The sequence below is a fragment of the Leishmania panamensis genome (genome assembly GCF_000755165.1).
Source record: "Leishmania panamensis strain MHOM/PA/94/PSC-1 chromosome 19 sequence".
Classification (NCBI taxonomy): Eukaryota; Euglenozoa; class Kinetoplastea; order Trypanosomatida; family Trypanosomatidae; genus Leishmania; species Leishmania panamensis.
Genome location: NC_025864.1, coordinates 343,004 through 368,242, shown reverse-complemented (window position 1 = coordinate 368,242; position 25,239 = coordinate 343,004). Strand labels below are relative to the sequence as shown.

The window sequence follows — 25,239 nt, the reverse complement described above, 5'->3', positions numbered from 1 at the left end:
TACGTTACGTGTGTGTGTGTGTGTGTGTGTGTGTGTGTGTGTGTGTGTGTGTGTGTGTGTGTGTGTGTGTGTGTGTGTGCGTGTGTGTGTGTGTGTGTGTGTGTGTGTGTGTGTGTGTGTGTGTGCGTGTGTTTGCCCAGAAGTGCTGACGTGCCCATGAATACGCGCCACCGCATCCCGTTCTCCGCGTTCTTAGCCAACTGACAGACCAACAGTGAGAGGGGGAAAGAGAAGGCAATACGGTTCCGCACACGTTTAACAGAGGGGCACTGACACAAGTGGGGTATGGGTAGATTTAGATAGATATACAAACATACATACCTGCACCCGCTCTTTAGAGCTAAACAGGGCTAACAGAGAGAAAGCCAAAAAGTTACACCAACCACGGCAGGCGAAAAGCAAAACCACAAACCAAACAGAGCGCTGACAAGGTGCCACACGGTTTGGGTTTGAAGACGAGAACACGAGAAGGGGAGGGGGGGGGGAAGAGAGAGAGAGAAAAGATACACTTAAGTAGGTAAAAGCGAGAGAGTGAGAGGACAGAACCCCGAAGAGGACGAGGGTGGGGAAAGGCAAAACCTCGGCTTTTCTTTCTTTAAGGGTGTCCATTCAACCCCCCACCTCCCCTCCCCCGAACACGCAAGCAAAACAGACGCCTACACACACACACACACACACACAGCCACAACTCACACCTAATGCCTCTGGGCTGCACCACGGCTATGCCAGGGAACTGACGGCCCCCCCCCGCCCGCCCCCAGCACCGTCTGGCGTCGCTCAGCCCAGCGCAGCTCCACTGCATACAGCGCAGGTTAGATCCAGGGCTGCGCTCCACATCTTCGCAGCGCAGCTAACACCAGAAATAAGTGGGCGCTGAGCCCCCGATGCCACGCTCCGGGGGGGGGGGGGGCCGGCCATCATCAGGGCAGTGCAAGCAACCCCGAAGTAAAAAAACGACGAACACACAAGTACAGCAGGATTGAGTAGCGGTCAAGAAAGCGAAAACGAGGGACGATAAAGCCGAGAGAGCGAGAGAAAAAAAAGCAAAAGTACTTTCCATGCGAAGAGTCAAAGGTGAAGAGCGTTAGCGGCGGTGTAGTGGGTCAGAGATACGCGACTACACAAACGCGCAAAGGACTTGTAGGATCGAAACAGAGAGAAATCAATATAAAGACTCGGAGTGCTAGGTTTCACGTGACACCCCATGTATGCACGTGTGAGCAATGAATTAGCGGATACTGGTGGGAGGGGGTAACGATAGGCGAGGAGGCTGCTGTTCTAGTGATAGCACTTTGTGTGCAGCCGCTTCGCCTTTCCTCAGTCACGTCAAGGCAGCTAACAGCTGAGCTAATCCTCGCCCTGCTGCTATTCACTGTTACTGCAACTACTGTTGCAATTGCTAGTTCTACTCTCGCTGCACCTCTGCTACAGTGACGCACCTGCCCATCCGCTCTCTTCATTTCTTCCACTTTCTCTTTCGATTCGCTTAGCTGCTTCCATCATCACCGCTGTTCTGCTCCTTCAGCGGTGCCACTTTCTTCTTGCGCACCTTACGACGCAGCAGCTTACCAGCCAGGTTACGCGGCACCTCATTGACAATGCGCACACCGCCGTGCAGTCGCTTGTGCGGCGGCATGCGCGACATGACGAAGTGGTACAGCTCGTCTGACGCACGGACGGCGTCCTTGGGAGGAACAGAGGGCTGGAGAGAGACAAGCGCACGCGGGTTCTCAAAGCTCACGTCGCGTGGGTCCGGCACACCAATCACCATGCAGTCCTTCACCCACGGGTGCGTCAGCAAGAGTGCCTCCAGAGAAGCCGGCGACACTTGAAAGCCTTTGTACTTGATCAGCTCCTTCAGCCGGTCAGTAATGACGAGCTCGCCAGACTCGACGTCGAACCTGCCGATGTCGCCGGTGCGGTACCAGCCATCCTGCATGCACAAGGCGGTGTCCTCATCGCGCAAATAGCCCTTCATAATCTGCGGGCCACGCACCCACACCTCGCCCTCTGCCCCAGGATCTGCGTCGATGCCGGCAGACTTGTCGGTGCCGCTCTGCTGAGTGTCATCAACCTTCACGATGCGCAGCTCTGTGTCGCCCACAAGCGTGTCGCAGGAGCCCGGTACCTTGTGCTTCAGCCCATTGGGCACAGTCACGGCCGGCGCCATCTCCGTCATGCCATAGGCCTGCGTCACGGACACGTTGGGCAGCATCTTCTCCACTGCCTCCACCGTCTCGGGGCCGAGCGGGGCTGCACCACAGCAGAAGCGCTTTAGCGACGACATGTCGTGTTGCTTCACCAGGCCTTCGTTCTTGAGCAGCGAGATGAGAATCGGCGGGGCGACAAGGTTGATTGTCGCCTTGTACTTTGTCATTACCACCTGCGTGGAGGAGTGGGCAAACATGCAGCTCATACACGCAGAGAATCCTAAGGCGTGAGAAAGCGGAAGAACGACGATGACGTTGTTATCCGAGCCAACGCCGAACGCTTTGGCAGACTGCTCTGAAGATGCAATGAGAGCACGGTTAGTCAGCTACACACCCTTTGGAGCGACGCCCCGTGCCGCTGGAGAAGAGGATGGCCACAGTGTCATCCAGCGTGGCGTCCTTCAGTCCGTCGTATTCTGCAGGGATCTCGGGAGCATCTGCCTTCGTGTAGAGCTCCTCTGGATACAAGACATTTATCTTCCGCTCAATCTCCTGTTCAACTAAAGCCACAGCTTCCGCAAGCTGCTTCTGAAAAAAGCGCATCCCCAGCACCACCTTCGCATTGTTAGTCTTAAGGTAATATACCAGCGTTGACACATCAGTCATGGTGCTCACCATTGACGCAATCGTGCCGAGGTGCAACGTGCCGTACACCAGCGGGCCATACAGGATTGTGTTACACACGCAGAGGCACACAACGTCGCCCTTGCGTACGCCCTGCTGGTAAAGCGCTTTTGCCGCTTTCTCCGTTGCGTCCATCAGCTCCGGGTGCGTAAAGGCCTTGCCTGCCTCCACCTGAATGGCAGCTATTTTTTTTTTTTCGCGTCCACCGCTGCCATATGTTTCATGAGGTACTCGTAGAGGGTCTTCGCCTGATCCACCTTGCTCATCACCGATGGGAGTTTCGACTTGTAAATACGTATGCTCTTTGTCGTCGACGTAGGCACCGCAAATATAGATAATCATCGCCGCGGATGCTGCTGTGTCGCCGTCACAGCATACCCACAGGCAAAGCCGCTAGTGGTACCGCTGCAGGTTTTTGTCCTCACATGCGCCGCGCCGTCTACGTCCATGAAAAGCACCTGTACGTAGGTCTCACTCGCGGCACCGAGGCGAGTTACCAAACCGGTCACGCACATCCGACGTGCACCACAACAAAACATGACTAGGGACACTGTGGATACGCTTCACGACGCCTTTAGTTTGCACAAGAGGTGGACCTTTATTGGATCAGCAGAAAAGTAAAAGAAATATGAAAGGTAGGAGAGATTAGGGGGTGCCTTGATGGCATTCGTCCATGTATATATGGATACGTGTGATATATACAGATGAGACAAGCTGAACAGCGCGTCCGAGACGCGGCGGTGGCGTTAGTGGCGGCTGAAGAACGGAGAGAGAGAGAGAGCACAAGTAAGCAAAATAGCAACAGGAAGGTCGTAGCCCCTGGAAAGAGAAAAACACAAGAAAGCCTTCAAATATCAAACGTAAGCGAGGCATGAGAGAAAGGGAGAGCGAAGCAGCAACAGTAACATGGGGAGAGGCGAAAAGGATCCTAGAAGCGTCTATCTATAGCAAAGAAGACACGGCTAAAGAGCAAAATAGGGGAGACCTGAAAATGAAGTTTGTATTCACAACGTCCTGGGAATGCGTTCTCACCTTCTTCAAGAGTTGCTAGCGAGCGAACAGCAAACAGGAGGTGAGCGCAGTATCACACTGCAGGGAGGAAGACACAAGAATTTTAACATCTAACAGCGTCTCTTTGTGTATACATGATAGCTGTAATGCACTGATCTCACAGAAAATGACACAATTCACAATAAAAAAGTGGAACAACTGTAATCTGAAGATATAGGTAGAACAAATAAAACAAGCATATAAGAGAGTGAAGACGAGAGAAGACAAACAGGGAAGCGATGTAAGTAGCAATAATAAAGAGTTGCACGAAGCACAAGCTCCACACAGTAGAGCTATACATACATATATGCTGGAATTATAATACAATATGACATCCATAAGGGGAGCAGACCGCATTTTATGCGTGGGTTCACCACACATGACATGAGCGCTGCGTCTTCGCATGCGAGCTATTGCATTAGGACAACACGATAGGAACCATATTGCTACACGCATCTTATACAGACCCAGCATGCACCGCTTCCCATCACACTTGCCTCCGTGCCTCCTCATGGGCTTTAAGGGGAATATGAGAACACAAGACACAAATAGAAGAACACACACCCATATAAAAGGAAATGACGGCCCACTACCATGCTGCTTTTCTAAGCAGCCCCGTGCGTGGCAAATGATAATAGCTGCAATACGAGGCGAGTTGACCGGTGTGAAGAGGGGATGGACATGATGCACATACACAGGTAAGCAGAGAAGTACACGCCGTGCACATACTTCCACAGATGCGCACAAAATTCTCATCTTACCAACACCGCCGCTTGCCACTACGAACACGAGCATCATTAGCCGCAGCTACAGCAAAGTGGGTTTATCCACTAGAAGCCCACACAAAAGGCGACAAAGAAGAGACGTGGCGGTGGTTACGGTTGTTACATTGCGGGTGTGTGTCTCTGCGTGGACCCAAGTAAGCTTGGGCGTAGTTTCCAGTATTACACCGTCAGCACATGCCACAGCCGCACCTGTACATGCTGCAGGAACCCCGCACATAGATTGCGTGGGTGTCCATTTTTTTTTTTTGTTGTTGAGAAGCGTAAAGCGAAAAAAAAAAGAAGAGAGATTGGGAACTTATCTCGTGATGAAAGCACTCTCAGCTGCTTTGTGGTCTCTATTTTTCATATTTAAAGTTCCAAGTAAGACTAACAAATAGAGGCATAGGCGTGCACACGCGCAGCACATGGCATTAATGCAAAAGAGGAGATAGTCCTCACCCCAAAAGAGAGAAACATACGCACAGCTTCGAAAAGCGCGAGACAATAGGCAGAACGCCGGCCATGCTCTTTGTGTGTCGGCTCTGCACTCTCCTGCGGCGGCTCGGTGCGACGCGCATTTGAATGTTTTATATTGTTCTGTTCCGTCTTTAGAGACTCCATTTTGGTAAAGGCGCGAACAGCTGCCCAATCTAGTCATGTCCAGACATAAACATATGCAGTCTGTGCGACCGTATCTTGAGAGAAAAAGGAGAGAAGCTCCCTTCGCGGAAGTGCCGATGCACGAGACAAGGAAGGCGTCACAGGAGGGGAGAACATAGAAAAAGAAAATCAAAAAGAAAAGGTAAGAAAGGAGCACTTAAAAGGACAATGGGCAATTGGAAGAGAAAGTGCGTTGCGTCCTTGGCGGCAGACGGGGGTGAAAATGAGGAAACAAATAAGGAGAGAATTACTTGATATGGCAGCATGAGCTAAAAGAGAAAGCATCGGATGCAGAGGAAGGCAGTGACAACTGGCAGCATTTGCGCAGCGGCTTCCACCGGCGCGCCTGTCAAAGCCATGCGACCCCCCCCCCCCCGTGTGTGTGCGTCGGCCCGCGAGCTGGCGTGTGGGTGCGGGGCCGCCGCGCACGGCCCCTCGCGCGCACGAGCACCAGCCCAAACCCGCCGCCTCCGGCATGCGCGGAGGCGGCGCGAACCCCCACGCGCTTGCGGGCAGAACAGGCGTCACGCGCCCACCCCCCGCGCAGCGTGACTCCTGCTTTGGCCCTGGCGCGTCTGCCGTGCTCTTTCCACTGTTGCAGCGCACGCTCGCGGGGCACACGGCGGCGGCGGTGGCCTTTCCCTTTGGGGGAGGGCGGGGCATCATGGGGGTGGCTGTGGAAAAAAGAAAAGCGAAGGGAGGGTGGGGCCAACTAAAATCGCAGCTGTTTGTTTCGTTTCATTGGTGTGTGTGGAAAAGATGTTGCCGAGAGTGCTCTTAACAGGGTGGTTTTCGTGGGGAGAAGAAAAACTGGGAGAAACTGAAAGTATTGTGCGGAGAAAAGACCTGTCGGTTGAACAATCGACGGCACGTGATGCCAAGTCGCGCGGCTAACTTGTACATGGCCTCGGGGAACGATGTGGTAAATGTTTTGTGATGCGGAGTCTGAAACTAAACCGGCTGCTGCACAGGCGCGGTGGATGTCAAGTGTTGCTGTCGGCGCCGCGCTCTCACTGGGGAAAATGGAGCGAACCCCCCCTTACGCGAAATGTGCATGCCGAAGTTCAATGCTGCTGTGGCGTCTTACCGGAAATGTGGGGCGGGGATTGCCTTTGTCAGTGGCGGGGAAGATGCGCGTGCGTCTAGCGTCGCTTTGCTCTTGGGGCGATGCTCCGTGGGGCCAGTGGGGGCCCGGCGCCTGCGCCGTGGGCAGGCAGCCCTTGTTTGGTGATGTGCGTGGGGCCATCGCCAAAAAAGGGGGCCTTCCCTGGGGGGGGGGGGGGGGCGAAACCCGCGCCGATGCTTTCGGGGCCCGTTCGCCAAGACGCGTTGGAAAGTGAAGCAGGAAGTCCGGACTTGTCAATGAGGCGGTGAGCTTGAACATCTTGTGTGCCCATCGCTGCGCAACGCGGTGCGGTGCCGCGCGCGCGCGCGGTGGGGGGCGGACGGTGGCGAAGAGAGGGTGCACAATGTGCCCCCACCACGGGCATCCAAGCATACGTGTGAAAATCCCAAAGCGCACACATTTAAGCGGATTGGAAAAGGGGGGGACGCAGAAGATTGCACACATGCGCGTGCGTCACGCCCGTCAAGCCTTCAGGGTCCTGCGCACATTAATTGCAAGAGACGAGCGGCACGCGTGCCAAGTAGCACCCAGCGGAGAAATTGGAAAAAAGACAAGGCACACGTTTCGGCCAACGCGTGGAAATGGGCAAGTGGTAGAAGCACTCAACGAGCATAAACGAAGAAAAGAACAGCAGAAAAAACACAACAAAGCAACTCCAGCAACAGAGGAAAGTGTCAAAAGCGAAGGTGCCTCGCCAAAGCGGGGAGGTAAAGGGCAACAACACCAATACAACCTGATCGGCACACACAAGAAAAGCAAAGAAACGAGCGAGAAGGGGAGGGGGGAGGGGGAAGAGCAGGAAGGAGAAGCACAGACGTGGATCAAAGGAAAAGTAAAATGACTGGAATACGCCAATCAACCTAACTAGCATTGCACACCCGCGCACCATTTTTATGCTTCGTTTTCTTTTTCCTTCACCTCGCCTCAGCGAGAGTGGCGTGGCGGCCGTTCCGTTGCCGCGTTTTTTCTTTTGCGCTTTTGGCTGTCGACTAGGTCTGTACATCGATGGGGTCGTCAATGCAGGTGCCATCTGTCCGAGAATCCGCGTCCGTCTTCTTGTCTGTCGTATCCTCCGTGCCGCCCTTCAGCGAGGGCTGCATATCGTTGCACGCGTCCTCTACAGACACCAGAGATGCCTCGCTGCGCGCATCATCGTTAACATTGTCTGTGCTGTCGACATCTGCCTCGTGGCCGACTGAGAGGGGGTGCTCTGCCGCCACTGTGCCGACATGGTTGTCGGGCAGTATGGTCCGACTCGCGGTGAAGTAGCCACCAACGTAGTCGTTGGCTGTCTGCCGTGCGGAGCGGAAGGCGTAGACGCCGATGCTGCCAAGCGTCCGCAGGACGTCGGGTGTGTGCTGCGCCGCTGCGGTGAGGGTATGCGCACTGTACCCTGGCGCCGCTGCGACGTAGTCGGCGGAGCGCTCTACCACGACGTGCGACATCAGCTCCACCTGCTTCTTGAAAGAGTCGGGCTTGTTCAGGGCGGTGGAAAGCCGACACAGCTCCTCGGTGGTCATCACGTGATAGTAGTAGAAGCCGTCATCGAGGATGCACAGGTTGGCACTTTTCAGCTGCTGCAGCACGTTGTTGCGCCGCGCACGTAGGCAGTTTTGGTAGCATGGCGCGCAGACGCGGACCCACTTGTGCTGCCTCGGGCGACCATGAAGTTGGTCGACCGCGTCCGCAGTGTGTTCCAAGGACGGGTTGCACAGCTGCCTATCGTCGTCGTCCAGCACCGGAGCAGTGTCTTGCACCTCCGCCTCTTGCTCCGGTTGCAAGTGGGGCGAGTCACCTGTGCCGCCGTAGCCGCGACGCGGGTACGTATGCTCGTCGAAGCGCTCCTCCACCAGTTCATGTCTGTCATCGGCAATGATGTGGGCGGTGTACTCGGACTTAATGATCACCCGGTGCTCCACGCCGACTGCGGCGCGCGCCGAATCCTGTGGCGCCGCCACGTAAGACGTGTCCTGCTTCTTTCCAACATATCGGCTGCACTCGGCGCAACACAAGCGACCGCAGCGGCGGCAGTGGTGGCGACGGGTGAGGTACGAGAAGAGTCGCCGACAGCGGTAGCACCCACGGCGCTCTTCGTTGCCTTCCCACCGCTCGTGCTGTTGAGCGTGGCGGCAGAGGAGGCGGTCTGCCTGCTGCAGCAAGAGGCCGCGGCGGCTGTACAGCTTCGCGACGTGCCAACTCAGTCGGCGCAGCTCCTTCTTCTCGTCTTCCGTGAGGGGGGGTGGGCGCGGAGCGCCCGCGGGGAGGGGCGTCCATGTCTCCTGCGGTGGCGTGTCATCCACCATGATCGGCGGCGTAACGGTTGACGAGGAGAGCCCCGATTCAGGTGCAGCTGGTGTGGGGGTCGGCAACAGCGGGGATCCTTCTAGCTGCGGCGTGGTCGAGCCGAACGCAGTCGGCGTTACCGAGAGAGGCTTTGTGGGCGACGTGAGCTGCTGCTGCTGCTGCTGTTGCTGGAGCGATATGCGGCCAACCGTTGAGGTTGACGGTGGCAGCGAGAGCATACCTCCGTTGTCGCTGCGGGCGTAGGGGGTGGTGCTGGCAGGAAGCATGTTCGGCGTCGTCTGCACCGAAGGCGGCATCGATTCGGGCCGAAAGCGCGCCGCGTACGATCGCCGAGCCGCCATCGAGCTGCACGTGAGTAGGCTCGTTCGTCCGTCGTCATCGAGCTCGTCCTCCTCAAAGAACTGCAGCGACGGCGGCGGCAGGCACGGCTGCAGGGACGGAGTGCTCTGGGCCGTGGTGGAGCGGGAGGAGCGAAGGGTGCCTGCGTCGCACCATTCTGAGTCGTTGTCGAGCATCTGCTGCTGCGTGTAGTGCCGCGCGCTTGCGAGGCGGCTGTTGATGATGCTATTGCGTGGTGAGGACATGACGCCACCTGGGTCCTGCATCGGGTTTGGCTGTCGCGGTGACTGATGGCTGTCTACGCTCGTCCTGATCGCATCTACGTCGCCGAGGGTGCCTTCGGCGCTGGGCAAGGAACCGGCAGCGGCGTAGCCTTGAGTGTTGCTACTGCTATTGTGCAGAGCACTGCTGCTGGTCATGGTGTCCCTCTGGCGATACACGCAGGATGGTACGGAGGAGGCGGTTGTAAATGCAGACGTATGCTTTGGCAGAAGTGGGGACGCCGGTACCACCTCGCTGACATCATCCCCGTTCAGCCGAGCACGCTCGCGCAGCACACACAGGCGCGCGACGCGGCGCCGCAGAACGCGTACCAGCTGTGTCAGCCGCACATGCAGTCGCTGCATCTCAGGCAGAACGCCGGTCATCACGTGCGATTCGGGGTCGAGCTCGACGTAGAAAAGTTCCCCCGCGTCGTCGGTAGCAGGGATCCCAGCTGTGGCGATGGCCTCGGCGATGACCGCGTCGTCGCGCTCCGCGTCCTCGTCGCCGTTGAGGAGCGGCAATCTTGCCCTATCACACGACGCGCAAGCCGCAATGTCCCTTTCCATCTCCGTTGTCGCAGTGGCCACGTTTGTCACCGTCAGAAGACCCGGCGCAGGAGACGTTTCTGATTCGCTGGGCGACGACATGGAGGAATGCGATGGCGCAGGCGATGCGCTCGTCACCCCGTTGGCGTTGACGCCGCCGCCGTTGGCCATGTCCTCGTCAGCATCTCCTCCGGCAAGCGACGAAGCGGTGCGCTTCATCTGCTTCGGTGAGGAGACAAGGCTAGCCGCTCGCCCCTCTCGTCCGCATGTGTTGTGCGGTGCCGAGAGCTCATTCGATGCAACGCTGTGGCTGGTTGCACTGCCGTTGCTATCGCCGAGGTTGTTGGTTTCTGGTACCTCTTCTCGCCAGTCCAGCAGAGGCGCTTGCATCCACCGCTGTTTATTCTTGCGTCGGTTGGAAGGCATGTCGCGCTCAAAGGTCCTGCGCACACGTGCGTGTTGAAGTATTGAAGGGGGAGGGGGGAGAGAGTCGCTTGACCTCAACTCTGCCCTGACAGAGGGAAACGTATCACACAGCTCAGAGTGAGTGAGTGAGAGAGAGAGAGAGAAAGAGAGAGAAAGGGGCGGGCAGGCACGCGCCCCCCGAAGCGATGTAGGAGAGCAAGATGGCCTGGAAAACGCAAGCAACAACAACAACAACGAGAGAGAGAGAGGGAAAACGATGAAATGGAAAGGCAACGCGGGTGAATACAACAGCAGGAGCGTATGCCGCGTTCTACACCCCCTCCTTTTCAATCACCAGGGAAGAGCCGAAGACGCGACGCGCAGGAAAAAGGAGCGGTGCGGGGGAGTCAGCAAGACAGAGACGAGGGGGGGGGGGGAGGGAGGGAGGGAGGGAGGGAGGGAGGGGGGACACACGGCGGGCACACAAGCAAGGAAAGCAGAGGGCCAGAGGGTGACCCGTCGCAGACACTCGACACTACACTCGCGAAGAGCGTCAAAAGTCGCGACGACGGCAGCAGCAAGAAGAAAGTAGAGAAATGGCCAAAAGATGCGCGTGTATTAGTCAGCAGATTTTCTCTCCTCGACTGCCCTTTCTAGCCTCGTATGTTTTCTCCTTCCTCGAGCTCGGAAGCCAACAAGCTGCCACGCAGGAGGGAGGAGGGGGGGGGGGGGAGCTGCGCGTGGAATGACTCCCACACACGGAGGCAAAGACCCACCCCGCAAGCCCAGCGAGCGTGGGAGAGGCGCTAGGCAGGGAAGCAAGAGGGACAGGACAGGGACACAACAATCATCAATAATGAGGTGGGGACGCACCGCTCTGCCCGTTGTACCAGCTGTGCGCCCGATCAGTAAGAGAGGGGAGGGGGGGGGGAGGGAGGGGGAGAGGGGACAGGAGCACAAGCACGGTGAATGGCAGAAGCATAATAACTCTCTCACTTAATCCGCGTTCGTCTGTCTGTCTGTGGTCGAGAGAATGTGTGTGTGTGTGGGAAAAATGTAATACGTGTATTGTACGCACTGTGGTGTTTGTGTCGACTGGTGTTGTTGCAGACGTTTGCATAGGGACTCGTGCGCAGTGAGCACGACGGCCGTCGAAGAGTGCGAGGGAGGGGGTGGAGGGAGAATGAGAGCGGTATGAAGAGGGGGATCGTCGGTAGAGGGAAGGGGAGGGAGGTAATGTTGGAATAGGCTACTTTGACAACGTAGGCGGGGCTTTTTCTTTCCCCTACTTTGCCGTATACTGTGTGTAGCGCAGCAACGTGGCGTGGCGCACGTGGGGATACGGCGCTGGTACGTGTTGCCCTCGAAAAGTGCCCGCCGAGAGCACCGGAGAGAGACCGTGATAGCCTGCAGTGCTCAGCGCAGCTGCGCATCATCGCCTTTACTTGCTTTCTGTTTTCTGTCGGAAGCAGACATTACATTCAATCCAGAGCCACAAACGACCACTCTCCGACACATACGAAGGTGAAAGCGTGTGCGCTGGCTACCGGCTTGAATCGTGGGGAGTGCTCGTTAGGCGCAGGTTTTGTTTCGCCTCTTCTCCTTTACGACACCTTCGTGCTCGCCAGTCCGCGCATCGCGGTCCCCCAAGGGAATCTGCCGCACTGCGTAGTCGAGCGCGCCCGCAACGGATCCCGCTGGCGACACCTCCAGTGCTCAGAGCATCTCTCACCTATCAACAGCGCACCACGAGCTCCTTCACGCGCCAGACACGGTGCGACTGATGAGCAGCGTTGGCGAGTTTGCCTACCCTTCAGCGGCTCTACCACTTTCATACGAATAAAGCCGCAAAAGTGCGCCCGCAGTGCTCCTCGCTCTTGTGGGATTTAGAAGCGGGGAAGAGGAAGGGGGACGGGCGAGGAGCGCCGCAACAGCGCTCAGCGTAGCACCTGTGGCGAATGAGGTAGACCACTGAGCGTAGGTCTCAGCCCCCGCTGCAGTGACCGCTGGGGCTCTGGGAGGGGGTCTCTGAGACTTGTTGCGGTCATCGTACTCTACTTTCCCAAAGAGATCTGCGACTGTGCCACTCGGTGGGCGGGCAAGGAAGGGAAAAAAGTGGGAGAGCGGTCCATCCCAGAGACGCGCAGTGGTGTGCCTTGTGTTCAGTAGTTGAGAAGACCGAGGCTCCTTTGGAGGCGGGAGGTGAGGGAGGGGTGAAGGTGAAGGCTCGGAGCGCGACATGATTCCCAAGACAAGGGCGAAGCGAAGAATCCACTCCCCGGTGGCGGGGCAGGGGGAGGAACTACAAAGATTTGCGCCGATCTGCTTCACCACCACCGCCTCCAGTCCGATTCTTTTTCGCTCCGTGTACAATGCACGCGTGCTTTGCTGAGGAACACAGCACCTATCGACGTGCCGTGGCCCGCAGAAGCATCGGACAGACACGTACAACTGCTGCACATCCTGAGCTCAAACCCACCCACGTGCCCCCTCCCCGCCACCATTCATGGGGGAGGGGGGGAGTTTCGCAAGGCGCCATCGGGTCACTGCTGCCGCAACTCTTTTCGCGTTCTCTCCCCCTCCCTCTCTATCTGTGTGTGTACCTTTTCCTTTGACAGGCGTGTCTTTTATGCTCCTTGGTGTACCGGGCACGTGGGCGCATGTGTGGCGTAGAAGAGGGGGGGGGGGAAGCCGCCGCACACGGGCAAGTTTTCCGAGCACGCTGCCGAACCACGACAGAGCCGAAGATTGCTAAGGAGTAAACGAAAAGCGCACACACCAACGAACAACGTCCAGTAAAGTGTGGCGACCTATCAAGCGCTTAAACACCCACACCCACACCCACTTATGTAAATATCAAAGGAAGAGATACTATATCGCCGAATTTACAAATCAGCGTAATCGAGAGGCTCTGTCTTGACCGGCATCGGTGATTTGATGAACTGGGCGAGGTACGCGTCAATTTCAGTGCTCGTCTTACCACTGGGCGACTTGCACTTGTACAGTTCTATCTCCACACGCACGCTAGACATGGGCGCCACTTTTTTCTCCTTGCAGCCCTCCATGCCGTAGGCGAGCTGATAGGGCACGTAGAGGTGCCACCGATCGCCTTCGCGCATCAGCTGCATCGCCTCGGCCATGCCAGAGATCAGCTGCGACGGCGAGCGGCACACCGGGTAGGGGTTGTGGCGTGTGCTCTCCACAATGTCGGGGAAGCGCTGGTGGATTGTGTAGTGCATCTCGCATTTGTCCTCCAGCGCCGGGGCACGGTCGCCAAAACCTCGACGCTCGATAGTAAACAGGACCCCAGACGGCAGTGCAGACACGTTCGGCTGCTTTGCCATGCGCGCCATGTAGTTGAACGCTGTGTAGGTGCGCACGCGGTTCACTTCATTAGACCAGTAGCTGGCCTCGACGCTTACCACGCAGAGTGTGAGCAACAGCAGCAGCAGCGTGGCCACAGCCGCGAACACGCAGCGCATAGTGGAGAAGCGATTCATGTGAGATTATGAGTTGTATTATTATGTGGCTGCTTTTCGTTCGTCCCTTTCCGTGAGGCGAGCGTATGTACACGCGCAAGAACACACGAAGACGACAGAGCAGCCAAAAGATGCGCGAGGGATCGAACGACGAGAGCTGAAGGAACAGTCAGAGGAGGCGCTCAGGGCAACAATTGGTCCATGAATGATGGATGTGGTGTGTGTTCGCGTTGGGGTGGGGACTTCAAGACGCCGTGGGCTCTGTAGAGAGAGGGAAAAGGGGAGGGAAGAGAGAGCGAGGAATGCGTGTGGGAGTTTGGTGAGGGCGTGAAAAAGTGTGAGAGAGTTGAGGTGGGGACACCCACACAGAGAAGAGAAAGACACACCGACAACACCAACGCGCTTGACATGATGAGTGCGTCGCTCAGGGAAGCGAGGCAACGACGTCGAGGATGGAGCAGTTGTGGCTCAGCCGGGCCATTTTTGACGCCCCTCCCCCCTTCTCCATAAACGAAAAACTTAGAAAGGCAGCTAAGACCAAGCCTGTCGCCTACCAGAAGGACAGTGCCATAGATGGAGCTGTCAGAGCCTCTCTTCGGTGCGGCTGTGAATATTCACTTCATCACGTACGTGACTTGTTGGCTGGCTGCATTGAAGGGAGACAGTGCAAGTGGTGGTTCAGGCACACCGCAATGACCACGTACTGGCAGAGCACGTTCGGCAGTGCCTTTTTCTGCTGTACATCCAAGGGATACAGCTCGGGCGCTGTCCTGTCGAAAGAGGGTTTGTGGCACAACAACGGGTTGACAGGAAGCGTATGAGGTGTTTGGGCTTCAGAGTCATGCGGTTCATCTGTGAGACACCGTCACCGTGACTCATCAAGATGAGGTGAAACACTTCCGCTCCTTCTGCACACCGAAGCTTCACTTCTGTCGCGATGGCGCCCACCAGAACCATCAAAGCCCCGCAACCCGGTGCTGCCCCCCCTCGCCCCTCGCTCGGGGTTCAGTACATGACAAGAGACAAGAGACGACTCTAGGTGGTAGCCTGCACAATGCGCCCTGCATTGTCGATCGACACCTGCTTCGCTTCGAGCGTCTTGTTCATCCTCCACATGCTAAAGAAGATGCTGTTGATCTCAAAGTACACGAAGAACGCCTCATCATGGCCGACGCAGGAACCAAAAGAGTGTCCGACGATGCAGTGCCACTGCCCGCCGTACTTGATATCCAGCTCCTTCTTGATGAACTGAGCGAGTTCGGTTTGTTCGTGTAGCTTCAAGGTGAAGAGCGCGTGTGCGGCGCAGTCGGCGCAGTCTTGTTGCATATCCACCGGCATGGCGGACTCTTTGATGAGGACCTTCGTTCCAGACATCAGGGCCGCTAACAACCAAAAGAACAGGTGAGTGAGCCAGAGAGAGAGAGCGACGGTGGAGACCGGACGTGTACACGCCGATGTGTGGTGCTGCGAGATGAGTACCCAATGCCTATCCTGTGTAGAGGCCTGTTGGGTAGAGTGGAGAGTGAGGAGGCGGGAGAGAGAGGAGGGCGTTGACGAGCCCAGAGAGAGAGAGAGAGAGAGAAGGCTTGAAAGAGGAAGGGAAAGAGGGAGGTAGGGGAGGGGAGGGGCTCTGTTAAACGAACAGTCCCTCCCCTCTCCTCCCCCCTCCACTCAGTCAAGTCTTTTGTGCAACAAATGTAGCAAAGCGCCACACACACACACACACACACGCGTAATTCACAGCGGCACGACCAACCAAACAAGCCGCTAAGAAGAGCAGCTTAGAAGGGGGTGGGTGGGATGGAGCGTGCGTAGCCAAAAGCCTCGACTGATAGGGGTGCTGCGTACTTCCCGATATGACGGGGAGAGATGCTTCTCTTTATCTTCGTGGGTGCATGTAGTTGGCAGAGAGCAAAGGTATGGGGTGTGCTGTGGGAGCTCTTTCTTCTCTCACCCTTCTCACATCCACAATACTGCCAATACTCGCCCGTCTTCGTCCCCCACTACTGTCTCAGCACACGAGAGGTGCGACACGTGCTGAAATTGCTCGGACAGAGGATACCCCTCCGCGATAAGACAGAAGTCTTTTACACACGCAAGAGGGAAAAAGAGCAAAGCAAGCTCTGCCGCGGTGGGCTCTTACACCTCAGTTGAGTTCGACTTCAGCACCAATTGTTTCGCCACGCCCGTGCACGTAGAGCCAGCCGCTTTCGACAAATTTGGGGTGCGCCATGAGGCTGCCAGCCACCATCGGCAGCACCACCACTTGTAGTTGAGAAGCGGAGTCCCCAGTGGACACGGCACACGCCGCTTCCTCGAGCTGCCGCACCTGCACCGCTGACAGTACCACGTGAACACTGCGCGCTTCGGGGTTGTGACTCTTGGCACTAACGACGCCACGCAGCTCATGCCGGATGAGAGCATCCAAGTCCTCTGGCCAAAGGTACTCCATCAGGTCTGGCGCGTTGCGGTCGTGCTCCAAGGACGGCAAGTTGATGCCGATGATGCCGTTTGGCAGGTCCCAGGTTTCCTCGGACGCGGCCTGCGAGCGGGGCCCGCGTGTCCTTGCCGAGGAGGCCACTTCGCTGGAACAGAACGCGAGGGAGTCGCGCGCCTTGTAGGCTTTTTGCAGCAGCGATGTGGGGTCTGCAAGAGCGGAGTGAAGCAGTTCCAGAGCGGCTACGCCAGCCGCTGCGCTCTTCGTGGATATATCGGACACCGCCTCCCCCTCGCCTCTGCGGTCAGCATTCCTCGCCTCGACATCGATAGCGGTAGAGGCACGAGTCGCATAGTGAGTCGAGCTAGACCGCTGGCTCCTCTTTAGGCCGCCCGATGGCGATGCAGCGCGGTGCTGCGCGCGCGACACTGGGGAAGGAGCAGCATGCTTCGTCTCACCAGCCTCAGACACTGTGGCCCCATCGACACACACTACGGATTCATCCTGCAGCGCTGCTTTCAGCTCTCGGAGAAGCGCCAGCCGCTCGGCGTACGCACTGTTAAGCTTCGCCTGCGCGCTCGCCAGCTCGTCTTGGAGTTGACGCAGCGCTTGTGGATCAGGCAATACTAGCGATGTTTCGAGAGTCGCTTGCCCGGCATTCTTTGCGTCAGCCGTGCCCAGTGCCACACCACTCACCCTCAGAGACTCCGGCGTGTCTAGCATCGTTGTGAGATACGCCTGCTTTGCCGCGCAGCGCTCACAATCCCGCTCGTAGTTTTGCTCAGCAACGCGGATCAGCGCCGCGACCATGGCAGGAGTCGGCCGAACGCACTCGTGTGGAATGGAAGGCGGTGCTGTTGTGGTGCGCTGTTGCTGCTCACTTTTTCTCACGTCTGGTAACCACATCGGTGCGAAATTGGGCCACACACGCCACCACAACTGCACTGCGCGGTCCCCCTCCCGCGTCTCCTTCGAAGGGGAAGAGGGTGAGTGTGGCCGATGGAGGAGACGCACGCGGTTCTGCATACAGGCGACTTTCGGCCGCTGCGCTTGCGAAAGAAATAACTCCTTGTCCGCGGCAACAGCGTTTGCCTGCGACGTGGTCACTGAGCGACAGCGCTTGGGTACCTGCGACGACAACGCTGCTGGACGCTTCTTCCCATTCGTACTGCTCATCACTTTGGACCAAGAGCTCACAGGCGCGACAAGCGTGGGCAGTGGTGCGGAGGGTGATTGTGTTGAGTTGTTGGTGGAGAGTGAACGAGCCGACAAGGACACATAGCGGGCGAGTGGCGCGCCGGTCGGAGTGGGACAGGGGACGAAGTAGGCGCCGTTGTAGGTGTCATTCGACGGTGGTGGCTGTGCCGCTTCCTTTTTCAGCGTCACCCATGAGGGAGGGCAGCCACCACCCAAGCCGCCTGCACCAGCGCCGCCCACAGAGCTCACCGTGGCACCTTTAGTGCTATGGCGCTCCTCCTTGGCTGGCATCAGCGCTGGCGTCGCAGTAGTGAGGGACAGGGATAGGGAAGCGAGAGGAGAATGCTCACTGAGGAACTGCTGCTGCTGCGCTACTCCCTCATACATGTCGTTGTCGATGCGCTCCGCTTTGATTCTTACCGACAGCGGCGGCACAACATGGTGCTTTGGTGTCGGACTATCCTCATTGCACTCCAGGGCTGTTGTGCCGATGCTCGTCTCCGACTTGAGCACGAATGGGGGCCTGTCGAGGCGCATCTTCCTTCCACCAGTGCCGTTCCCCGCTGCTACAGCGCCCGCTCGACGCTCGTCTTCGATACGTGTCATGTTTGCCTTTAGCGTGTACAGCAGTCGGTAAGGCCCCAGCGCGACAAGCGCCCTGGTATCCAGCGTGGCCAGCGCATACATATCCTGCAGCACCTGCACCTGTTCTTCATGTGTGGCGTGCAGAGGAATGCCAAGCTCTAGCATGTCACTGGTTGGGCCCGTGTCCACGCTTGCGTTAAGCATTTCTACCGCGTGGTCGTAGGCGTCTTGCTGGCGACGCACTTCAGCTTGGAGGGCGCTCACAAACTCTGTGAGCACCACAGTGTGATATGCGGAGAAGGTCCATGGCACCTGCTGCTGCAGCTGCTCCCGTTGCGGCGCACTGGATGACGAGGACATGCGAGCACGGTTTCTTGTCGAAGCCCACAGCCCCAACGAAGGGAAGGGGCAGGGGAGGAATAGATCTAGAAATCAAGCAAAGAAGAAAGAGGCACGCACCGCAACACGCGTGCACAACATCCAGCCACGGACACCCCGGTTCGACACTTTTGCCGTGTCCTGTGCGCGTGTGCGCCAAGTACGTGCAACGGCGATTATGTAGGTTAGTGGCTGTTTCTTTGGGAGGGAGGGGTGGTGGTGGTGGCGGCGTTATGATGATGGATGGAAGCGGTGGTGAGCGACATATATCAGTGAGTCCAGTGCCAGATAAGCCAAGTGGAAATGCAGAGAATCAGAGAGAAAGTGAAGGGTGGGCAACACTGAGAGCCGTGGAGACTGAGACATCGTGCGCAAATGGCGAAAGAAAGAAGGCTGAAGGCACGGATGAGTTACCTCGTCTTTGCCTGTGTGCCGCTTGTAGGCCAGCGCACACCACCACCGTTGGCAAGTGTGTCAGAAAAGGCGGTGTCCCTCCCTCTCCTCACATGTCCCTTCCATCGCACTCATCTTTCTCGGCCTCTGGGTGCTGTTCTCCTTGCTGTGAAGCGGGGCGGGCGGGCAGGGGGGACATCCTTCCCCGCTCTCACGTCAAGCACATCTCCTACCCCCTCCCCCTCCCCCCCACGCCATCCCCCCCTCCCCCACGCCATCCCCCACTTCCACTGCGTCCCTTCCAAGGCACCTCGGAGAAGAGCACCGCGGCACGAGAGTGACACTCGCAGCGAGAAGGGGAGCGGAAAAGAAAAACAACAACACGCAAACACGAAATAGAAGAGCGAGAGTTGCCTAGCAGAGATAGCGTAACAGCGAAATGAGCAGCAGAGAATGGGTGCTGATGGGGGCAGCGTGGTGAGCGCGTAAGAGCAGAGTAGAGAGAGCAGCAGCCGCAGCGATGAAAGTGCGGTGTTGCTCACGGTTGAGTCGGCCCTATGTCATAAAAGTGCCGAGGCACACCGAGGATACACCGGTGAAATAGAGGACACGCGTGTGAGAGCAATCACTCGAGCGTGTGTGCCTCACCACCCACGCCGTCCGTACCAGCATGAACTAGTGCAGCGCAGTTGGTGTCTGAAAGAGCGCTTTAGTAGATGTGACGCACGCCTCACGGGTACTGAAGTCCAGGAGCCTTCCAACTGACTCCTTCAGAGATGCTAGCGGCACCTCGAAACCGCGCCACGCTCGTGTGTGAGGGGCAGACACGTCCCATAGCGCCGACGACATGCGTGCTGCGTGGCACTCGAGCAACAGCTGCTCCAGTGAGCGGATGCGTGCTTCGTAGCGGGCCTCGCGGAAAGCGTCCAGAGGGGTCCCAGAGAGTGCCGCGGCCACGGTGGAGTGGCCGCTGTTCGCTCCCTGTGCAGCTGCTGCGAGATTGAGCTGGGTAGCGAGCGATGCCGCCTCACGCTGTGCCGCCTCACAGGCATCACGCAGCTGCGCCACCTGCTGCGCGTGCTGCTGCTGCGCTGCCGCGAGTGTCGCTCGAGCAACGTTGTCCGATTTCTGTGCCGCGGCGCGTTGCACCCGCATCGCCTCTGTCAGCTCGTCGCAGCGGAGCTGCAGCTCCTGGACCACCTGCTGGGTACTGCGGAGCTGCAGGATGCGCGTACGTGCCTCGTCTAGCTCATCCCGACACTGCAGGAGGGCCATTTCGAGAGAAGGATTTGCTTCTGAGGTGGTACTGCTAGTGCTTGGATGGCCCACGACCCCTTCCCCAGCGAGTGCGACTGCCGCCATGGCCCGCACTTCACAGACACGCGCCTCTTCCAGTTCGCGAGCCAGGCGGAGCTTTTCCTGCGTAGCCGATTGCCGTGCTCTCTCGACGGCAGCCTCTGCCTCGGCTTTGGCGGCACCTAGCTCCTCCACCAAGTGCGTGAGTGCATCAGACTGCGCCTTCTGTTCCTTCAGTTCTTCTTCCAGCAGTTGGCACAGCTCCTGCAGCTCTTCCTTCTCTGTCTTCATGGCAGCCATATCGGTTTGCAGGCGTGCAATCTCACTCGCATAAGCCGCCTCGACTCGCTCCTGTTCCTGTACCTTCGCTTCTCGGAGCCGCTCGTGGGTGTGACATGCTGCTCCAGGAGCAGCGTAGGGCTGCAGCAGTTCAGTGTCCTTGACCCGCAACGCAGTCTGCAGATCCGGGCAGGCGGCGGAGGCTGCTGCCGCAACCTCGGAGGACTCCTGAGCTGATTGACTCGGCTGAGCCGCTGCTGAGCTTAGCTCTGCTTGCACACGGGCCAGTTCCATCTCAAGCTCGACGTTGCGAGACTGCAACGCTGCTTGAGCCGCTTCGCTGAGCTTCCGGGCGTTCTCTGCCTCCTTCTCCCGCTTTTCGGCCGCAGCACAGGCAGCCGCTGCTTCGCTTGCTGACTGCTTCGTGGCTTTCAGCTCCGCCTCGCAGATCTTCAGCTGGCGTTGCAGCTCTAGTCGCACTTCCTCCAGTTCCACTTGCGCCACGAGATCGTCGTCGTCATCTTCCATGGCCGTTGCCGCCGCGTTATCCTCGGTATTGTTGGTGCCCACCTTGGCAGCTGCTTGCGATGCTGCAGCTCTCAGCTGCTCGAGCTCTGCCTGGAGGCTGTGCAGTGACTCTTCAAGACTGTCCTTTAGTTTCTCCCGCTCCACTGCCTCGCGGCGCGCAACACGCAGCTCCTCTTCCAGCACCTCCATCTTTGCTGAGTCAGCTGTCACTGCGGCAGCCAAAGTCAGCGCAGGGATCTCTGTGGCATACGAAACAACAAGGTTGGGTCGTACAAAGAGGCCTTGGCCGGGCGCGCACTTGAAGTAGGAGATCCCCTTCACTGCACCGTTGTTACGGCCCTCACAACCGACGAGTTCGACGCCGGCCCACTCACCCTCGGCGAAATCAGTAACACCGTAGAAGCGCAGAATCCCACGGCGCCGCTCCACCTGCGGCGCTACTGGAAGCACCTCCACAAAGGAGTCGATGGGTGGCACAGGCTGTGCGGAGGAACGCTCAGTGCCGAACTGAGACATTGTCGACCGTGGGCGGAAAAAGTAAAGTCCCGTGCGCGTTGCTGTTTGACGCGCGCCCACCCAAAAATACGTCTGCCGCTTTCGTTGTGTGTGTGTGTGAGGGGGTGTGAGGGGGGGGGGTGGGTGGAGAGACGAGATAGGAGGAGGTGGAGGGGTGGGGGGATATGTAATGTGTGATGCTCCACGCTTGTCCGTGCCCTCCACGTTGGATACGTGTAAAAGGTAAGCGCACCTCTAAACCGGTACGAGAGGGAGGCGATGTCGGGATGGGCTCTTTCTCGTGCTGCTGCTGCTGATGCTTCAGCAACGACGATGGTGTCCAGTTATGATGAGGGAGCAAGGCAACACACCAAGTATGAGAGAGACACGAGAAATGAATGCGTTCTTTTGCATTGGCATCTGTGCGCTGATGTCACTTTGTGTGTATGACTGCGTTGCAGTACTGGTCTAGTATGTGAGAGTCAGCACATCTAGAAGTATCACTCACCCAAGCGGCGTGAAGAGGGTTTGGTGTGGAGTGGTGGAGGGGCACACTTGCGCGCTGTCTTGCGCTGTATGTTTCGCTTGATGTCAACGGGTTGCGTCTGCCACACTGAGGCATACGCATTCGTCCTTCAGTTTTCTTTCGCGTTGCCGAGGTGAGTCGACACGGTGGCCGACCCGCCCCCTCTCCATTTCAGTGTCACTCCGGCAGTAGTGTGGGATACGGGTGTGGGGGACCTAGGCTTACCTCTGTGAGAGCGGTGTGCATGCGTTGCCGATGGTGCTGCTGCTGCTGCTGCCACTGATCCAATTCATCGACGCACTGCATCAGCGTTGGTGCCACGTAGTAATCCATGAGCGCCAGCTTTTGCTCATACAGGGCTACTGTGGCCTCGAGCTGCGCGACATACGCATCCCTGACCTCTCTCTTTTCATTTCGCTGCTGCATCACGGCAGGTGAGTCAGCAGCGTCGTTTCGACGCACCTGAACGGCTGCTGTGTATGAGTTCGATAGCCGTTGTATCAGAGCATTGAGCTTTACATGGAGCGCCAGCGGGAACCGCGCATCCGTGCGAAGGTCGTCGACGGCAACTTGAACCAAGTGGGGAAGGGAGTCGCAGACACCTGGAGAAGTGGCGTGGAGGGCTGAGAAACCGACCGAGATATTAGAAGAGTCGTATCCCTGTGTCTCTTGGAGCGGCGAACGGACGGGCGGATCGCCAGTGCTGCCTCTGCTGTCGTAGGGTGCTGCTTCATATCGTTGGAGCCGGCGACGCAGCCTCCGCACCTCTTCCTCCAGCACCGACGCGTACACACGCAGGGAAGCGACCAGCGCCTCAACTTGAGCTGGCGGCGGTGCTCGCTCCTGACAGGCATCTTCGGACGAAACATCGTTGTTATCGGATCCGCGACTAGCGTGACTGACTCGCGAAGAAGCAGCGACAGGATCCACAGTAGTGTTGGGCTCGTCGCTGAGCGGCAGGTAAGATGCAGCCGCCGTCCTTGCCTTTTTGGAACTGTTGATGCTCGTTGCGCTGCCACCATGGGGGCGAGGAGAGAAGTACGGTCGCGGAGCATTTGCAGACGGTCTGGGAGAGGGGAGCGGTGGCGTGGAGGTAGCTGAGCTGCTCGATGCTGCTTGGGCTCTTGGCGCATCTCTTTCGTTGGTGTCATCCGCGGCGTTCTTGTGATGTGTGTGAAGGTGCCTGGCCAATGGAGCGCCCGTTGCTTTCTCAGGCGAGCGCTCCATTACGGATGCTGGACAGTCGCGCCGTGCCCTCTGCGGTGGCTGGAGACGAGAGAGAAAGGCGAGAGTCGAGCGCGTTGCGCGCTGATGGCTAGCAGCAGCGGCGATACACCCGATCCACGAAAACGAGCGTACAGTGGAACTGTTCAGAAAACAATCCACAAGATCGTCAGAGCTGTGCTCGCCTGTAGCTGTGACTGGCGCTCTCGTCAGCAGGGTCAGAGGATCATGGATGCGGGCGATGGTGGTCAGCCACCGACTGCGCCGAAGGGCAGCGGCATGCATTTGTGCTTGCACAGTTGCTGCAGTGGTGCGGTCGTGTTTCTTGTAGCTGCTTCTCTTCTGTTTATCATCACTGCGACAATGACTGCTCTGCGGCAGAGACCGCATGAAGGCTGAGAGCGCTTCGAACTCGCGCCAGAGTGCGGCACCCGCCCGACGCGACGACATACACATCGCAGCGACAGCGGCGCCAGCTTCTCCATGAAGCAGGGTGGCCCCACACTCGGGGAGCAGTACGAGTGTAAAGTACGCCGCGCTGACGCGCGCTTGCAAGGCCGGCGTCGATGAGCTGGTGCAGCGCCGCAGCCGCAATGTGAAGAGAAGAGTGTTCCTCTCTAAATGGCGAAGCCGATCCGCCGCGGCAGGCGGTGACGGGGACACTGGCGCAGAGGGAAATTCCGACGTGGCGCTGTCGATGCGGTCAAACCACCCCTGCAGCCGTTGTCGCACAAGCTGAGCCAACTGAGTGGCACTCGTCTGACTCTTACTGTTCGTCTCGGTCAGAGAGGTGGTCCATGGTAGGGTGGTGGAAGTGCCAGTCATCGCATTTTGAGGCCGAGGCACATACTCCAGTAACTTCGCCAGTGGCATCCACGTAACCCGGCTCCGCTGCACGTGTGTGCCATGCGCGGAAGGCTGGGCTACCTCAGCTGCTAGCACGTCCCCTGCACCCCACACTTCGTCGTAGTCCACGAGGGAGACATCCACATCCAACGGTGGCAGTGATGGTGGGAGCAAGGCGCGATCTTTCACGATCAGCAGTGCTTCCACAAGGAGCCGATGCAGCGCCGTGAGGTAGAGCGCGTCTTTGCGCGTGCCAAGTCGGCTACCGAAAAAAAAGGCCGTTTCGGCGTAGGCCACCGGTGGCGCGTCCGCACCGCCGACGCCTGCCCTGACGAACGCTGCACATAAGTAATGCAGCTTTTCCCGCAACACGTCTACGGTAGCGGTGGTGGCGTGGCCACCAGGTGACCGCCGTCCACGAAGATCGGTAATATCTACGGAGACGGCGGAGATGTGCACGGTGCTGGAGGGGACGGGTGACAATGGTGCTGCTGGGGGACACCTCGATAGGGCGGCTGAGAAAAATGCGTGTGGATCACCGTCGCAACCGTGGATGCTCTCGTCCTCCGCAGGGGAGCAGAGAGCGACGTGCCACTGAGCAGAAACGCTACTGCCCAGTCGCGCTTCTGTACGTGAGAGCCGCAGACTCTCCACAGTGAAACTTGTGTGGCTACCGTTTGCCGATAGGACAACAGGCGCGTCTAGGTTCGTATGCTGACTGCGGTCGTCACAGAGCGATGGGGCGGAGGGCGGTGAGGCCGAAGTGGTCTGCACCACGTGGAGGAGCACATCCATGCAAAGCGATTGTCATAACAACAGTGGCAGCAAGAGAGAGCGTTAACGACGATGAAGCGGTTATGTAGTTGTAAAAAGTAGAAAGAGAGCGCGTATGTATGCGTGTGTAGGCTCTTCAAGAGCGCAATATCCTACTCAAGGCAACGACAAGGATGAGGGGGGGGGGGTCGACGTCGTCTTTTAGGCCTATCGCCATGCGAAGGACGAGTGAAAAGAGAGAGAGGGATGGATGGACGGAGAGGAGGTGAAGAAGATCACATCGGAGACACAGACGAGGTGCACGAGTGGGTTTTTGCTTTCCACGCCAACACATTTTGCATTGGAGATTGGAAAGAGACACTTCCTATTTTCAATCGTCTCTCTTCCTTGCCTTCATCTCAGCAGACACATCCGCCCATGCGGCATCGCGTAGACTTGAAGAGCGCCTCTCCTCTCCTGACTTGCTGCCTCCTGACGGCGTGGCGGCACCTCAGTGCGTGGCATCTAGGCC

At 57.9% G+C, this 25,239-nt stretch overlaps 6 protein-coding genes and 1 pseudogene across 6 annotated transcripts, besides 2 other annotated features; all 7 read right to left on the bottom strand.

Moving 5' to 3' along the window:
- Positions 1-708: 708 nt before the first annotated feature.
- Positions 709-854: a repeat region.
- Positions 855-1,486: 632 nt separating this feature from the next.
- LPMP_190860 lies at positions 1,487-2,969 on the bottom strand (annotated as a pseudogene).
- A 4,454-nt stretch (positions 2,970-7,423) lies between these two features.
- LPMP_190850 (hypothetical protein) lies at positions 7,424-10,312 on the bottom strand (the record flags this gene model as incomplete). The annotated part of the gene is made up of 1 exon (XM_010699779.1): positions 7,424-10,312. One exon carries the CDS (start codon positions 10,310-10,312, stop codon positions 7,424-7,426), a length of 2,889 nt encoding a protein of 962 aa, XP_010698081.1.
- Positions 10,313-13,176: 2,864 nt separating this feature from the next.
- On the bottom strand, positions 13,177-13,791 carry LPMP_190840 (peptidyl-prolyl cis-trans isomerase, macrophage infectivity potentiator precursor, putative; the record flags this gene model as incomplete). The annotated part of the gene is made up of 1 exon (XM_010699778.1): positions 13,177-13,791. One exon carries the CDS (start codon positions 13,789-13,791, stop codon positions 13,177-13,179), a length of 615 nt encoding a protein of 204 aa, XP_010698080.1.
- A 1,014-nt stretch (positions 13,792-14,805) lies between these two features.
- Positions 14,806-15,144, bottom strand: LPMP_190830 (dynein light chain, putative; the record flags this gene model as incomplete). Its single annotated transcript, XM_010699777.1, has 1 exon — positions 14,806-15,144. The coding sequence occupies one exon, from the start codon at positions 15,142-15,144 to the stop codon at positions 14,806-14,808; it is 339 nt and encodes a 112-aa protein (XP_010698079.1).
- A 772-nt stretch (positions 15,145-15,916) lies between these two features.
- On the bottom strand, positions 15,917-18,349 carry LPMP_190820 (hypothetical protein; the record flags this gene model as incomplete). Its single annotated transcript, XM_010699776.1, has 1 exon — positions 15,917-18,349. The coding sequence occupies one exon, from the start codon at positions 18,347-18,349 to the stop codon at positions 15,917-15,919; it is 2,433 nt and encodes an 810-aa protein (XP_010698078.1).
- Positions 18,350-19,435: 1,086 nt separating this feature from the next.
- LPMP_190810 (hypothetical protein) lies at positions 19,436-21,379 on the bottom strand (the record flags this gene model as incomplete). Its single annotated transcript, XM_010699775.1, has 1 exon — positions 19,436-21,379. One exon carries the CDS (start codon positions 21,377-21,379, stop codon positions 19,436-19,438), a length of 1,944 nt encoding a protein of 647 aa, XP_010698077.1.
- Positions 21,380-22,061: 682 nt separating this feature from the next.
- Positions 22,062-24,749, bottom strand: LPMP_190800 (hypothetical protein; the record flags this gene model as incomplete). Its single annotated transcript, XM_010699774.1, has 1 exon — positions 22,062-24,749. The coding sequence occupies one exon, from the start codon at positions 24,747-24,749 to the stop codon at positions 22,062-22,064; it is 2,688 nt and encodes an 895-aa protein (XP_010698076.1).
- Positions 24,750-25,198: 449 nt separating this feature from the next.
- Positions 25,199-25,239: part of a repeat region that runs on past the window's edge.